The following is a 13,436-nucleotide window of genomic DNA, read 5'->3' as shown; positions in this document are numbered from 1 at the left end:
CCAACTGTTAGAGCGTAGCTCCCGGGGGGCTGGGGCTGACAGTCCAAGGGGGTGGAGCTCAGGGGACCCGACCTCTTCAGGGAGAGGATGCAGGCCCATCGAGGCATGGGGAGACCCTGGCCCTCCCCACCTCCCCATCTCCCGGGCACACCCGGGCAGCTCCATGAGTGGGATGTGGGGCTGGGGAAGGGGCTGGAGCCCCCGCAAAGTGGCGGTGTTTCTCTGTGGTCTTCCCAGCACCAGGTGGGCGCCCTGTGGACTCAACACCAGGCTGGGCTTGGAGACACAGCCAAAGGGGCGGGCAGGCGAGGGCCCACTGGGCTGCGTCGAGTGCTGCTGCTCGGGCAGGAGGTTGGGCGGCGGAGGGCCCAGTGGCTGTCGGCAGCCTGGGCGCTGGTCGGGAGGGGCGGTCTGAGCAGAGCCCTTCTCCATGTGCCCCCGCCTGTGCTGGGGACCCTCTCCTCCAACCCAGGACCAACCTATCTTCTAGATCCTTCCTTCAGCTCTTCTCATGTTGCCTCCCCACTGCCCTTGGAGGTGGGTCCTGCCAGCACCCCTATTCCACAGACAGGGTCACCACTGGGTGTTTGGTGACCTTGGATCTTACCATCCTCTGGGGAAGTGGGAGCAGCCTGCCCTTCTGTCCCAGCCTGGGTGCCCCTTGGGTCACGGAGGTGTCACTGAGGCAGGGCCACCCGCCTTCTCCTAGTGCCTGACCCAGGCCTGGCCCACAGGCCCCGTGGGGCAGAAGGTGGGCCTGTGAGGACCGCCACGGGCAGCTGGGACCCCAGGCAGGATGCGAGGGGGCCCAGCTCAGGCTACACATTCAGGGGTGTCATGGAGCTGGGGACACGGCCGGGCTGGAGGGCTCCCTGCAGGTCAGCCAGGGTCGGACTTGGGAGGGGCGGTGGTCAGCAACCACAGGTCCTGGGTGGGCTACATCCCGATGCCGCGTGGGCCCCTCCGCCCCCTGCCCCTCGGCAGGGCCAGCATGTGAGCCTGCCCCCAGGGCAGCGCAGTGCTGGCAGGGGGAGGGCGGGGGAATGGGGGGGGGTGCTGGTATTCCTCAGGGGGGGCAGCTGTGCCCAGCACATGTCACCAGGAAGCCCAAGGCCCTCGCCATGGGCGCGCGGCTGGGAGCAGCTGGCCACAGGCAGGCCCCTGAACAGAGAGCCTTTGAGCAGTGTATGCGCCGGCCCCGCGCGCTCGGGCCAGCTGACCGTCCCGGGAATGCCGAGGCCGGCTCCTTCTGTGGCTTATCGGGTCCCATGTGGAGGTGGAACAGCTGGCCCTGGAGCCCGCCGGCCGGGCTCCGTGCGGGGGACACCAGCCCCCACCACAAGAACACCTCCTGGCCAGGGCCAGGCAGCCGCGTGCCCTCCACAGACCTTGCCCTGGTTGCCCGCACCCCCGGCTCCGGTGGTGGCATGGTCTAGCCCCCACATCCGCCTCTCCTCTAGGCCCCCTGTCTGCCTGGTGAAATCCTATTTACCCCAGAACACACAGGCATCCTTCTCACCCAGGAAGCCTTTGAGGGACCAGGAGGTCCCGTGAGGGGCCCCCCAGCCTGAGTTGGCTGCACGTGGCATCCATGGGGCTCCCGGGGAGGACGTGCTGCCTTCTGTCTGCAGCCCCAACCCCTGCTTCCCATCAGTGCCCACCCCTCCAGCCCACAAAGCTGCGTGCTTAATTCCCGGCAGTCAAGCTTCTCACTCTCTTTAAAATTGGTTTTTCATTATGAAGATAACGGAGCAGTAACATCTGAGCACCAGGGCGATAAGGATAAGGGCTCATGAGGCTTCCTGGGTTGCTTGGCAGAAGCACAAAACAAACCCTTTCATCCAGAAGCCAGGCTCCACATGCAGGCTCAGATGTGCAGGGCTGGACCCCCAGGCCACTTGCTATCTGTTGCACAGGCGCTGGGCTCGCGGGCTGTTCCCAGGGCCTCTGAACCAGGCAATGCGGGCAGCGCTGGGCCTTAAAGCCCTCTGGACTGCAGACCACCTTCCTGATGGTTGAGAGGGTTCGCAAGCGACAGATAAGACAGCCGCGTGGACCTTCACCCCTCTCATGGGGAGCAGTGGAGCCACGGCGATTACGAAACGCCCGAGGAATCCGTCTTCCCTCCTCTGTGGACTGGAGCTGGAAAAGCCAGATAAGCATCTGCGTCGCTGAACCTTTATCTCGACTCTCGTCACCCCCGAAACCCCGTTGGTGGGCGTGGGCCATGCCCGTTACTGGTATCACGGTCGAGTCCGGGGGTCCCGGCATCCGGCTGCCCCCTGGCAGGGCCTGCTCAGGCAGAGTGCGTGGGTCCCCAGACCAGCGCCCCCTGCCCAACTGGCACAGAGGCTTGGACTCAGACCCACCCGTGTCCAGCGGGGGCCCGACCTCCGCACTTCGCTTTCCCCCACGTCCTCCTCCAGGGTCTTGGCTGTGCCTGCGTGGCGTTTGCACACAATGGCTGAGCTCCGTCTGCTCTTTTAAAGCTGAACTAACACATGTGCCATAAAGATTCAGAGCCAGGGGCTCCAGGGCTGCCGAAGGTCCAGGCGAAGGCCTGAGAGCAGAGCCACAGGGACTTGGGGACGTTTGTGTCATGGAAAAACACGTGAATCATGCAGGCCACTGTTTCCAAATGCGTTTATCTTGTTAGCAGTGTTGTGCCCTGACCACCTCCGTCTTGTTTCAGGCCTTTGTCCTCACCCATCAGCAGTGGCTCCTGTTTGTCCCCACCCCCCACCCCCAGCCCCTGACAACCACGGATAGGCTTTATTTTTATTAGCATTGTAGCAACATGTACAGTTACTATCTTAACCATTTTTAAGTGCACAGTTGAAACATCACACCATCCGCCTCCAGAAGGTCCCTATCTTTCCAGAGACTCTACCCCATTAGCCACCCCGTTCCCCGCCCCCCCCCCCAGCCCCTGGCCCCACCATCGACTTCCTGTCTCTCTGGATGTGACCCCTCAGAGACCTCCTGTGAGTAGGATCACGCAGGATTTGTCCTTCTGTGTCTGGTGTATGTCACTGAGCGCAGTGTCCCCGAGGTTCATCCACATCCCAGTCCTGTCAGCGTTTCCTTCCTTTTAAGGCTGAGTGTGGTTCTGCTGGGGGCGGGGCGGGGGGCATGCGGGTCGCTTCCACCTTCTGGCTGCAGTGAACACGGGTGTGCAAACATCTTTGAGCTCCGACTTCCCGTTTTCTTCTTCTTTCTCCATTGTTTGGAGGATCCGTCCAGGAGTGGGATTGCCGAACGTGTTCTATTTTTGATTTTCAAGGACCCTCCATCCTGCTTTCCTCGGTGGCTGCGCCATCGTGCGTTCCCACCAGCGTGCACCAGGCTCCAGTTGCTCCACGCCCGCACCAACATTCACTCAGTTTCTCTGATAGCTGCTGACCTGATGGGTGTGGGTGCCTCACTGTGGCTTCATAGCTTCCTGATGAACATCTTTGGATGCTCTGGGTGACCATTTGTACGTCTTCTCTAGAGAAATGCCTTCTTTAGCAGAGTGAGTCTCTCAGTCATGTCCGACTCTTTGCAACACCATGGACTGTGGCCCACCAGGCTCCTCCGTCCATGGGATTCTCCAGGCAAGAATACTGGAGTGGGTAGCCATTCCCTTCTCCAGACGATCTTCCTGTCTCTCCTGCATTGCAGTTGGATTCTTTACCATCTGAGCTGATTCCTTCTTTACTGATTTTTAATTGAGTGGTTGCTTAGGAACTTGATTTTAGAAATAAAGTTAAATTTTGCAAATAGTCACTGCCAGTGGCCTCTCCACACCCATCGCCCGCGATGCACACGGGGGCCCAGACCTGCTGCACAGCAGGAGGGCATCGCCTCCCCCTGGGGGGCTGCCTGGCTGCTCAGAGCCCCCAAGTCTCCCTGCCTGGCTTGCTCCCGCACGCGTGGAGTTGCAGGTCTGAGCCCTGGTCCCAGTGCCCAGCTGCTCAGAGGCCTCTGGTCCGTGAGGCTGCCCGCAGCTGGGAGGCGACCTTGCTGTGTCTGAGGGATGGTGGCGGGTGGGAGGGGGTGGGAGAGGGCCCTTGCGCCTCCGGTGGCGGCGGTCTTGGCAGAGGTCCCTGGCAGGGGGACGCCCCTCCCCCGTCTGCAGGACGGAGCTCAGGGCTGCCTCCTTGACCTCTGCTCACATCCGGGCACACGGGCCCCACGTGGGGCCGCGGCTGGGGCCTCGGCGCCGCCTCTGCTATCAGTGGAGGAGTCAGGTGTGCTGGGGGGCTGTGGGGGGCAGGGCGGGCGCCTGGGCTAGACTGGGAAGGGGGGCGGGAGGCAGGGAGGAGCCAAATGCTGAGCCCTGGGGGCCGGGGGCGGGGCGGGGGCCTCGAGCCAATGGGAGGCTCTGGGAGGCCCAGGGGAGCCTGACCCTCCTTATGGACGTATGGGCATCGGGGGCCAGGTCAGGGGCTTGAGGAGCGGGTGGGGGAGGGGTCGGCTGTTGCCAGGCCCTGGGGGAGCCGGAGGCCTCTGCGGCTGCTGTAGGCCCATGCGAGTCCTGGTCTGCAGAGACAGCTGAGCCGCGGGCCTGCCTCTGCCCAGGGTGGAGAAAGCCCAGGGCGAGGAGGGCGGCTGGGCAGGGGAGGGGTCATCCTCTGGGTCTGATTGCTGACACTAGAGGCTGGACTCACTGGATCCGAGAGGAGTTGTCCCTGCCCTACCCTGGGCCTCTTGGCATTGGGTGGGGGGTCCCCTGACTCAGAGGTGATGCCACAGGATGACGTGGGGTCAGCCCTCCTGCAAGCCCTGGCCCACTCGCCTCGAGCCTCCACAAATGGACAGTCAAGCCCAGTCAAAGCTCCGGAGCAGCCCCCGGCCCAGGGTGGCTGGGACCAGAGCCCCTGCCCAGCCACAGCTTCAGGCCCGCCTGTCTGCTCTCCTGGCACCTGGGTCAGTGAACAGGGGGCTCCAAGAGATGGTGATGGCCCAGGCCACAGGGAGGCCCTGGGTCCCAGTGTGCAGCGCCCAGTCCTGGGGTCCTGGACCATGGGGAGGCTCTGGGTCCAGTGTGCAGCGCCCAGTCCTGGGGTCCTGGACCATGGGGAGGCTCTGGGTCCAGTGTGCAGTGCCCAGTCCTGGGGTCCCAGCTTTGCCCTGGGTGCTGCCCTGCCCAGCACCCAGGGCCGGCAGCATGGAGAGCCTCTCACCCCAGGGCACGTGTGTGCCCACTGCCCCAGGCTCTCCCCTGCCCAGTGCGCTGGTGGCGCCACTTTGACGAGCGCTGCAGCTGGGTCTCGGGCTCACGGTGACAGAGTGAGGGCCCCCAGCAACCAGCCCAGCCTCCAGCTGCATTCCAGACTCAAACAGGATTTGGGGATTAGCCTTGTTTTAAATTATTCCTACACCTCACTCCAAAGGAGGAGTGCTGCAGCCTGAGCCCGCCAGCCCCAGGAGGGCCCGGGTAGCTCTGAGTGCGAGGCTAGGATAATCAAGTGGAGGGAGGTGTGGGGAGCACCCCAGCAGCCTCCCAGGAGGCGCTTCTTCATCTGAATGTCGTAAGCTCTTTTCCTAAAGTCCTAAGACTTCTACTGCATTGAATATACTTAGGACGTGGCTGAAGAATGTATTTAAGTGATTAAAAACATGCATCAAAATAAGAGAAAAACCTCATTTGTGGTTGATCAGCCCGATGGTGTGTGAATTTGCAGAGCTGGGGTACAGGCTCTGGGAACTGCTTATTGGGGGGGCTCTGTCCGTCCCCTTGGGGCCATCGGTGGGCCCATGGCCCCCTCCTCTGCAGGATTTACTGGCGTCTCAGCTTTGGGGACCTGGTGGTGGCAGCTCTGTGGTCCTTGTCATGATGGGCAAACACAGAGCTGGACCGTCCACACCCGCCTCCGTGCACTGCTGGGGCCTCTTCGGCCACCGTCCACTCATCACACTCTCTTAGGACCAGCTGGGCCGGAATCTTGGGAAACACACGTACAAGACAAAGCCCTTGTCTCAGGGTGCCCCAGGCTGCTCATTCCTTCGTTCAGCAGATCCAGGTCCAGGGCTACCAGGCCCGTGAAACGTGGCCCCCGCCCTGGTGGACTCAGCCATCCTCCAGGCCCCAAGGCCACGGGGCCTGCGCACATCCACACTCCCTCGAGCTCCACCGTCGCAGGTGCCCCCAGGAGTTCACACCCCACCCTGACCAACTCAAACTTGCCCGCCAGAAACTTTTTCACAAAAGGAAGGCAGTACGCTTTCCCACCTTTTCTCCCAGCACACCCCGAGCGTGCCCTAAACACACACTGGGAGCTGTATGCCACTCAAACTGTGGAGCCCTGGGAAGCACCCTCCACCGCGGCTCCCTGGGGGGGACAGGCGAGGCCGGGCGTGGGACCCCGGCCTGTGCCCTTACCTGTGGGAGCCGAATGCTCTGACAGGGCTGGGCCCCCGGGGGCAGGACGGAGCAGGAGAACACCTGCAGACAGCCTCCTCAGGCCCGTCCGAGGTGGCTTCTCAGAACTTCCTTCCTTCACGAGGCCGAGGAACAGTCCATTGTTTGGCTCCCCGCATCTCGCTCTGACTATTCAGAGCCCCTTAGCATTTCTTTTGCATTTAAGATGGCTATTTCTGGGGGGTGAGGGGGGAAGTCTTCAGGGTTTTGAGAGGCATGGCATTGAATCTATGGATCACTTTGAGTTGTTGAGTCATATTGACCTCTTCAGTTCAGTTCAGCTCAGTTCAGTTGCCCAGTCGTGTCTGACTCTTTGCGACCCCATGAATCGCAGCACGCCAGGCCTCCCTGTTCATCACCATCTCCCGGAGTTCACTCAAACTCACGTCCATCGAGTCCGTGATGCCATCCAGCCATCTCATTCTCGGTCATCCCCTTCTCTTCCTGCCCCCAATCCCTCCCAGCATCAGAGTCTTTTCCAATGAGTCAGCTCTTCGCATGAGGAGGCCAAAGTACTGGAGTTTCAGCTTCAGCATCATTCCTTCCAAAGAAATCCCAGGGCTGATCTCCTTCAGAATGGACTGGTTGGATCTCCTTGCAGTCCAAGGGACTCTCAAGAGTCTTCTCCAACACCACAGCTCAAACGCATCAATTCTTCGGCACTCAGCCTTCTTCACAGTCCAACTCTCACATCCATACATGACCGCAGGAAAAACCATAGCCTTGACTAGACGGACCTTAGTCGGCAAAAGTAATGTCTCTGCTTTTGAACGTACTATCTAGGTTGGTCATAACTTTTCTTCCAAGGAGTAATCGTCTTTTAATTTCATGGCTGCAGTCACCATCTGCAGTGATTTTGGAGCCCCCCAAAATAAAGTCTGACACTGTTTCCACTGTTTCCCCATCTATTTCCCATGAAGTGATGGGACCAAATGCCATGATCTTCGTTTTCTGAATCTTGAGCTTTAAGCCAACTTTTTCCCTCTCCTCTTTCACTTTCATCAAGAGGCTTTTTAGTTCCTCTTCACTTTCTGCCGTAAGGGTGGTGTCATCTGCATATCTGAGGTGATTGATATTTCTCCCGGCAATCTTGATTCCAGCTTGTGTTTCTTCCAGTCCAGCGTTTCTCATGATGTACTCTGCATATAAGTTAAATAAGCAGGGTGACAATATACAGCCTTGACGTACTCCCTTTCCTATTTGGAACCAGTCTGTTGTTCCATGTTCAGTTCTAACTGTTGCTTTCTGACCTGCATACAGATTTCTCAAGAAGCAGGTCAGGTGGTCTGGTATTCCCATCTCTCTCAGAATTTGCCACAGTTTATTGTGATCCACACAGTCAAAGGCTTTGACACAGTCAATAAAGCAGAAATAGATGTTTTTCTGGAACTCTCTTGCTTTTTCCATGATCCAGCGGATGATGGCAATTTAATCTCTGTTTCCTCTGCTTTTTCTAAAACCAGCTTGAACATCTGGAAGTTCACGGTTCACATATTGCTGAAGCCTGACTTGGAGAATTTGGAGCATTACTTTACTAGCATGTGAGATGAGTGCAATTGTGTGGTAGTTTGAGCATTCTTTGGCATTGCCTTTCTTTGGAATTGGAATGAAAACTGACCTTTTCCAGTCCTGTGGCCACTGCTGAGTTTTCCAAATTTGCTGGCATATTGAGTGCAGCACTTTCACAGCATCATCTTTCAGGATTTGAAACAGCTCCACTGGAATTCCATCACCTCCACTAGCTTTGTTCATAGTGATGCTTTCTAAGGCCCACTTGACTTTACTTTCCAAGATGTCTGGCTCTAGATTAGTGATCACATCATCATGATTATCTGGGTCATGAAGATCTTTTTTGTACAGTTCTTCTGTGTATTCTTGCCACCTCTTCTTAATATCTTCTGCTTCTGTTAGGTCCATACCATTCTGTCCTTTATTGAGCCCATCTTTGCATGAAACGTTCCCTTGGTATCTCTAATTTTCTTGAAGAGATCTCTAGTCTTTCCCATTCTGTTCTTTTCCTCTATTTCTTTGCATTGATCGTTGAAGAAGGCTTTCTTATCTCTTCTTGCTATTCTTTGGAACTCTGCATTCAGATGCTTATGTCTTTCCTTTTCTCCTTTGCTTTTTGCCTCTCTTCTTGTCACAGCTATTTGTAAGGCCTCCCCAGACAGCCATTTTGCTTTTTTGCATTTCTTTTCCATGGGGATGGTCTTGATCCCTGTCTCCTGTACAATGTCACAAACCGCAGTCCATAGTTCATCAGGCACTCTGTGTATCAGATCTAGGCCCTTAAATCTATTTCTCACTTCCACTGTATAATCATAAGGGATTTGACTTAGGTCATACCTGAATGGTCTAGCGGTTTTCCCTGCTTTCTTTAATTTGAGTCTGAATTTGGCAATAAGGAGTTCATGATCTGAGCCACAGTCAGCTCCCGGTCTTGTTTTTGTTGACTGTATAGAGCTTCTCCATCTTTGGCTGCAAAGAATATAATCAATCTGATTTTGGTGTTGACCATCTGGTGATGTCCATGTGTAGAGTCTTCTCTTGTGTTGTTGGAAGAGGGTGTTTGCTATGACCAGTGCATTTTCTTGGCAAAACTCTTAGTCTTTGCCCTGCTTCATTCCGCATTCCAAGGCCAAATTTGCCTGTTACTCCAGGTGTTTCTTGACTTCCTACTTTTGCATTCCAGTCCCCTATAATGAAAAGGACATCTTTTTTGAGTGTTAGTTCTAAAAGGTCTTGTAAGTCTTCATAAAACCGTTCAACTTCAGTTTCTTCAGTGTTGCTGGTTGGGGCATAGACTTGGATTACCGTGATATTGAATGGTTTGCCTTGGAGACGAACAGAGATCATTCTGTCATTTTTGAGATTGCATCCAAGTACTACATTTCAGACTCTTTTGTTGGCCATGATGGCTGCTCCATTTCTTCTGAGGGATTCCTGCCCACAGTAGTAGATATGATGGTCACTTGAGTTAAATTCATTCATTCCAGTCCATTTTAGTTCGCTGATTCCTAGAATGTCGATGTTCACTCTTGCCATCTCTTGTTTGACCACTTCCAATTTGCCTTGATTCATGGACCTGACATTCCAGGTTCCTATGCAATATTGCTCTTTACAGCATCGGATCTGGCTTCTATCACCAGTCACATCCACAACTGGGTATTGTTTTTGCTTTGGCTCCATCCCTTCATTCTTTCTGGAGTTATTTCTCCACTGATCTCCAGTAGCATACTGGGCACCTAATGACCTGGGGAGTTCCTCTTTCGGTATCCTATCATTTTGCCTTTTCATATTGTTCATGGGGTTCTCAAGGCAAGAATACTGAAGTGGCTTGCCATTCCACCTCTTAACTGTATTAAGTCGTCCAGTCCATGAACACGTATTTCCATTTATTTGTCATCTTTCATTTCTTGAAACAATCTTTCAGTTTTTGTTGTACAAGTCTCCGCCTCCTTAGAGTCCTTTTTTTTTCTGCTAGTGTAAATGGAATTGTCTTATGTGTTCTTTCCACACTGTTCATGGTTTGCAAAGACTTTTGTGATTGACTTCACCGGTAGCTCAGATGCTGAAGAACCCGCCTGCAGTAAGGGAGACCCAAGTTCCATCCCTGGGTGGGGAAGATCCTCTGAAGAAGGGAATGGCTACCCGCTCCAGCATTCTTGCCTGGAGAATTCTATGGACAGAGGAGTCTGGTGGGCTGTATTCCATGGGGTCACAAAGACTGATACGGCTGAGTGACTAACAGTTTCACTTTTGTATCCTATTCTGCTGGATTCATTTATTAGATCTAACAGGTTTTTTTTGCATGAAATCTCTAGGGCTTTCTATATCTAGGATCATATTGTCTGTGAACAGAGATAATTTGACTTCTTCCTTTCCAGTTTGCAAGTCTTTTATTTATTCCCCAGCAGCTCTGGCTGGGACTTCAGTACGGTATTGAATAGACACGGTGAGAGCGGGCACCCTTGTCTTGGTTCTGATCTTAGGGGAAACACTTCCAGCCTTTCTCTGTGGATGCGGTGTTCACTGTGGGGTTTTCATATATGGCTTTCATTATCCAGTGGCAGGTTCCTTCCGTGCCTAGTTGAATTACAGTTTTTATCGTGAAAGGGTGCTGAATTGTATAAAGTGCTTTTTTTTTTTTCGTCTTTTGTGATCAGGAGATCATGTGATTTTTTTTTTCCCTCCGTTCTGTCAACGTGATGTATTGTATTGGTTGGTCTTCATATGTTGAACTGACCTTGCATTCTGGGTGTAAAGCGCACTCGGTCATAATGTTTCACCTTTTCTCTATGGTACTGAGTGCAGTGGTGGACCTGGGCTTGGGCAGCCAGCCTGTCCAGGTGGACAATGCAGCAGATGGGGGCCCAGGCCGCCTGCTCCCCCCACGCGTCTCAGCAGAGGCTCCTGGCGTGGCGCCTGCCCCCGGGTGTGGCTGCCAGGTGAACTCACGTGCCCTGCCTCCGCAGGAGATCGTCCTGGTCGTGTTCTTCGGGACGGAGTATGTGGTCCGCCTCTGGTCGGCTGGCTGCCGCAGCAAGTACGTGGGCATCTGGGGCCGGCTGCGCTTTGCCCGGAAGCCCATTTCCATCATTGGTGAGTCACGTCTGGCCCCTAGAAGGTACACCCCAAGGTTTCCAGACACAGGCTGGGCAGGTAGACCCCCATCACACACACCGCCAGGCGGAGTCCCCCTGAGGGCTGAGAGAGCGCCAGCCTCCTCCAGCTGTGATGGGGTTGGAACCCAAGGCCAGCAGGGTGACTTTCCAGGTCCCCCCATCAGCGGCCAGGTCTTCTGCTCCCAGAAGCTGCTGACGGGGCAGGGCGGGGGGTCTGGTCACGCTCAGCACAACAGGAGTGTCCACTGCCCTCAGCGGCCGATGAGCCAGGGCTGGGCAGGAGGCGTCGGGTGGCCTCGACACGTGCTTGGATGGGGGCCCAGCCTCCCCCTCATGGGGCCCTGTCCCACTGACTGCCAGCCTCTGCTGGTGTCCAGCTGCCTGGCTGGTGATGGTAGCTCTGTCCCCACCAGACCTCATCGTGGTGGTGGCCTCCATGGTGGTCCTCTGCGTGGGCTCCAAAGGGCAGGTGTTTGCCACCTCGGCCATCAGGTAGGTGGGGCTGCGGACCTGGTGGTGTTGAGGTGTGGGTGCTGGGGTTTGGGCTCTGGGCCCACACTGAGTCAAGTGCAAGCACCAGCCTCTAGGACACAGGCTGGGACCCCAAGGTATGGGGGCCTCAGTCTGCTGATCTGTAAACTGGGGTGATCCTGGAGCTGCCCCCCAGAAGGCCATCCTGCCGCCCAGGGAATTGAGGAATGTGCGGGTTTGGCTCCAGGCCTGTGTGCAGCCCCGCCCTGACGCTGTGCCTGGGAAGGGGGAGGGCCACGCGGCATGGGGCGGGGGCGCAGGGCCGCCTGGCGCCCACAGGGGCCTGTCCTCCGCAGGAAGGGGGAGGGTGGCGTGGGAGGGTGGCGTGGACGGGTGGGGGCGGGGGCGGGGCCGCCTGGCGCCCACAGGGGCCTGTCCTCTGTAGGAAGGGGGAGGGTGGCGTGGAGGGTGGGGCGGGGGCGGGGCTTCCCGGCGCTCACAGGGGCCTGTCCTCCGCAGGAAGGGGGAGGGTGGCATGGACGGGTGGCGTCGACGGGTGGGGCGGGGGCACGGGGCCGCCTGGCGCCCACAGGGGCCTGTCCTCCGCAGGGGCATCCGCTTCCTGCAGATCCTGCGGATGCTGCACGTCGACCGCCAGGGGGGCACCTGGAGGCTGCTGGGCTCCGTGGTCTTCATCCACCGCCAGGTGCGTGGTCGGGAGGGGCGCACGGGACCCCAGCGCAGCCTCGGCCCGAGCCAGCTGGACCATCCCACCCCACCCCCAACCCGGGGGCCGGAGCCCCTGGCTGGCCAGGCAGGCGGTGTGCCCTCGTTCCCTCAAGCTGGGACAGGAGGCGCTCGGGGAGGTGGAAAAAGGGACATGTACTGTGGGAGAAGCATCAGGATGCCCAGAAATCTGAGCCTGTGCAAACCCCGAGCAGCCCTGTGAAGGCAGGATGGGGACCGGCCTGAACCCCTGCGTGGGGCCTGTCCTGCATCTCCCCGAGGTCCTGCGGGAGAGAGAGCCAGGTGGGTGGGCCGGGGCACTGGCCTCACTCCCAGACGGGGAGACCCAACCTCGCCGTTGACAAGTTGGGGAACCTAGGTTATTTTCCAAGCCTGATGCCTGCCTGTCAGACACACTGGCTTTTAATGTGGAACTTCCGGGTGATGGTTGGAGCTGGCCACCCCCACACGTGCTGTCTGTCCGGGGGGGCATCTGTAGGGCCCACGGGCGCTGGCTGACCAAGCGCCCTCCCCACCTGTCCCCAGGAGCTCATCACCACCCTGTACATCGGCTTCCTGGGCCTCATCTTCTCATCCTACTTCGTGTACCTGGCCGAGAAGGATGCTGTCAACGAGTCGGGCCAGGTTGAGTTCGGCAGCTACGCGGATGCCCTGTGGTGGGGAGTGGTAAGTTGGCACCTCTGTGCCGTGAGATCACTGCACAGCCCGGGCCCGGGCAGGTGGTGGGGGCAGTGTGTCTCCCTGGACCCTCGAGACCCGCCCCCCGAGGGCTTGAAGCCTGTGTGCAGGCAGGTCGTTGGGCAGGCGGCTGGACCCCACACTGGGCGCCCGGAGCCCAGCCATCACTGCCGTGGCGCCCTTGACGTTTCTACCTGTGAGCCTGCTTTTGCACAGGGAAGTCTGACGGGATGGAAGGCGAGTGTGCACCCACTGGGGATGTGGCCGCAGGCGGTGCCAGCTACTCCCCCAGCCCTGGACCGGGCCCTTCAGCGCCGTCCATCCCCATTCCTACCCCAAGACCCCTGCCACCCCAAGGCCCACCTCTGTGAGGCTCAGCGCCAGGCCCCTCAGTGTCCCTGCACTCAGGAGCTCATCATCAGGTGGCTGCCAGAGCCCACCACACCAGGCCGGGGGCCTCGGGAGAAAGCAGCGAGCTCCCCCATCCTGACAGGGCACCCGGCCCGCGT

The 13,436-nt window shown here is 57.6% G+C and overlaps 1 protein-coding gene across 9 annotated transcripts in view; it reads left to right on the top strand.

Annotated features, from left to right (window-relative positions):
* Positions 1-13,436, top strand: part of KCNQ1 (potassium voltage-gated channel subfamily Q member 1) — a 380,920-nt gene that overhangs the window by 87,893 nt on the left and 279,591 nt on the right. For all 9 annotated transcript variants that reach the window (XM_042237886.1, XM_060404142.1, XM_042237885.1 and 6 more), the window contains exons 3-6: positions 10,882-11,008; positions 11,445-11,523; positions 12,112-12,208; positions 12,775-12,915. In XM_042237886.1, the coding sequence (XP_042093820.1) occupies positions 10,882-11,008; positions 11,445-11,523; positions 12,112-12,208; positions 12,775-12,915 (444 nt within the window). The remainder of the gene's footprint in view (positions 1-10,881; positions 11,009-11,444; positions 11,524-12,111; positions 12,209-12,774; positions 12,916-13,436) is intronic.

Source organism: Ovis aries, chromosome 21, assembly GCF_016772045.2.
Source record: "Ovis aries strain OAR_USU_Benz2616 breed Rambouillet chromosome 21, ARS-UI_Ramb_v3.0, whole genome shotgun sequence".
Classification (NCBI taxonomy): Eukaryota; Metazoa; Chordata; class Mammalia; order Artiodactyla; family Bovidae; genus Ovis; species Ovis aries.
Note: the sequence above shows the minus strand (reverse complement) of the source record. Positions and strands in the feature narration are given on the sequence as shown.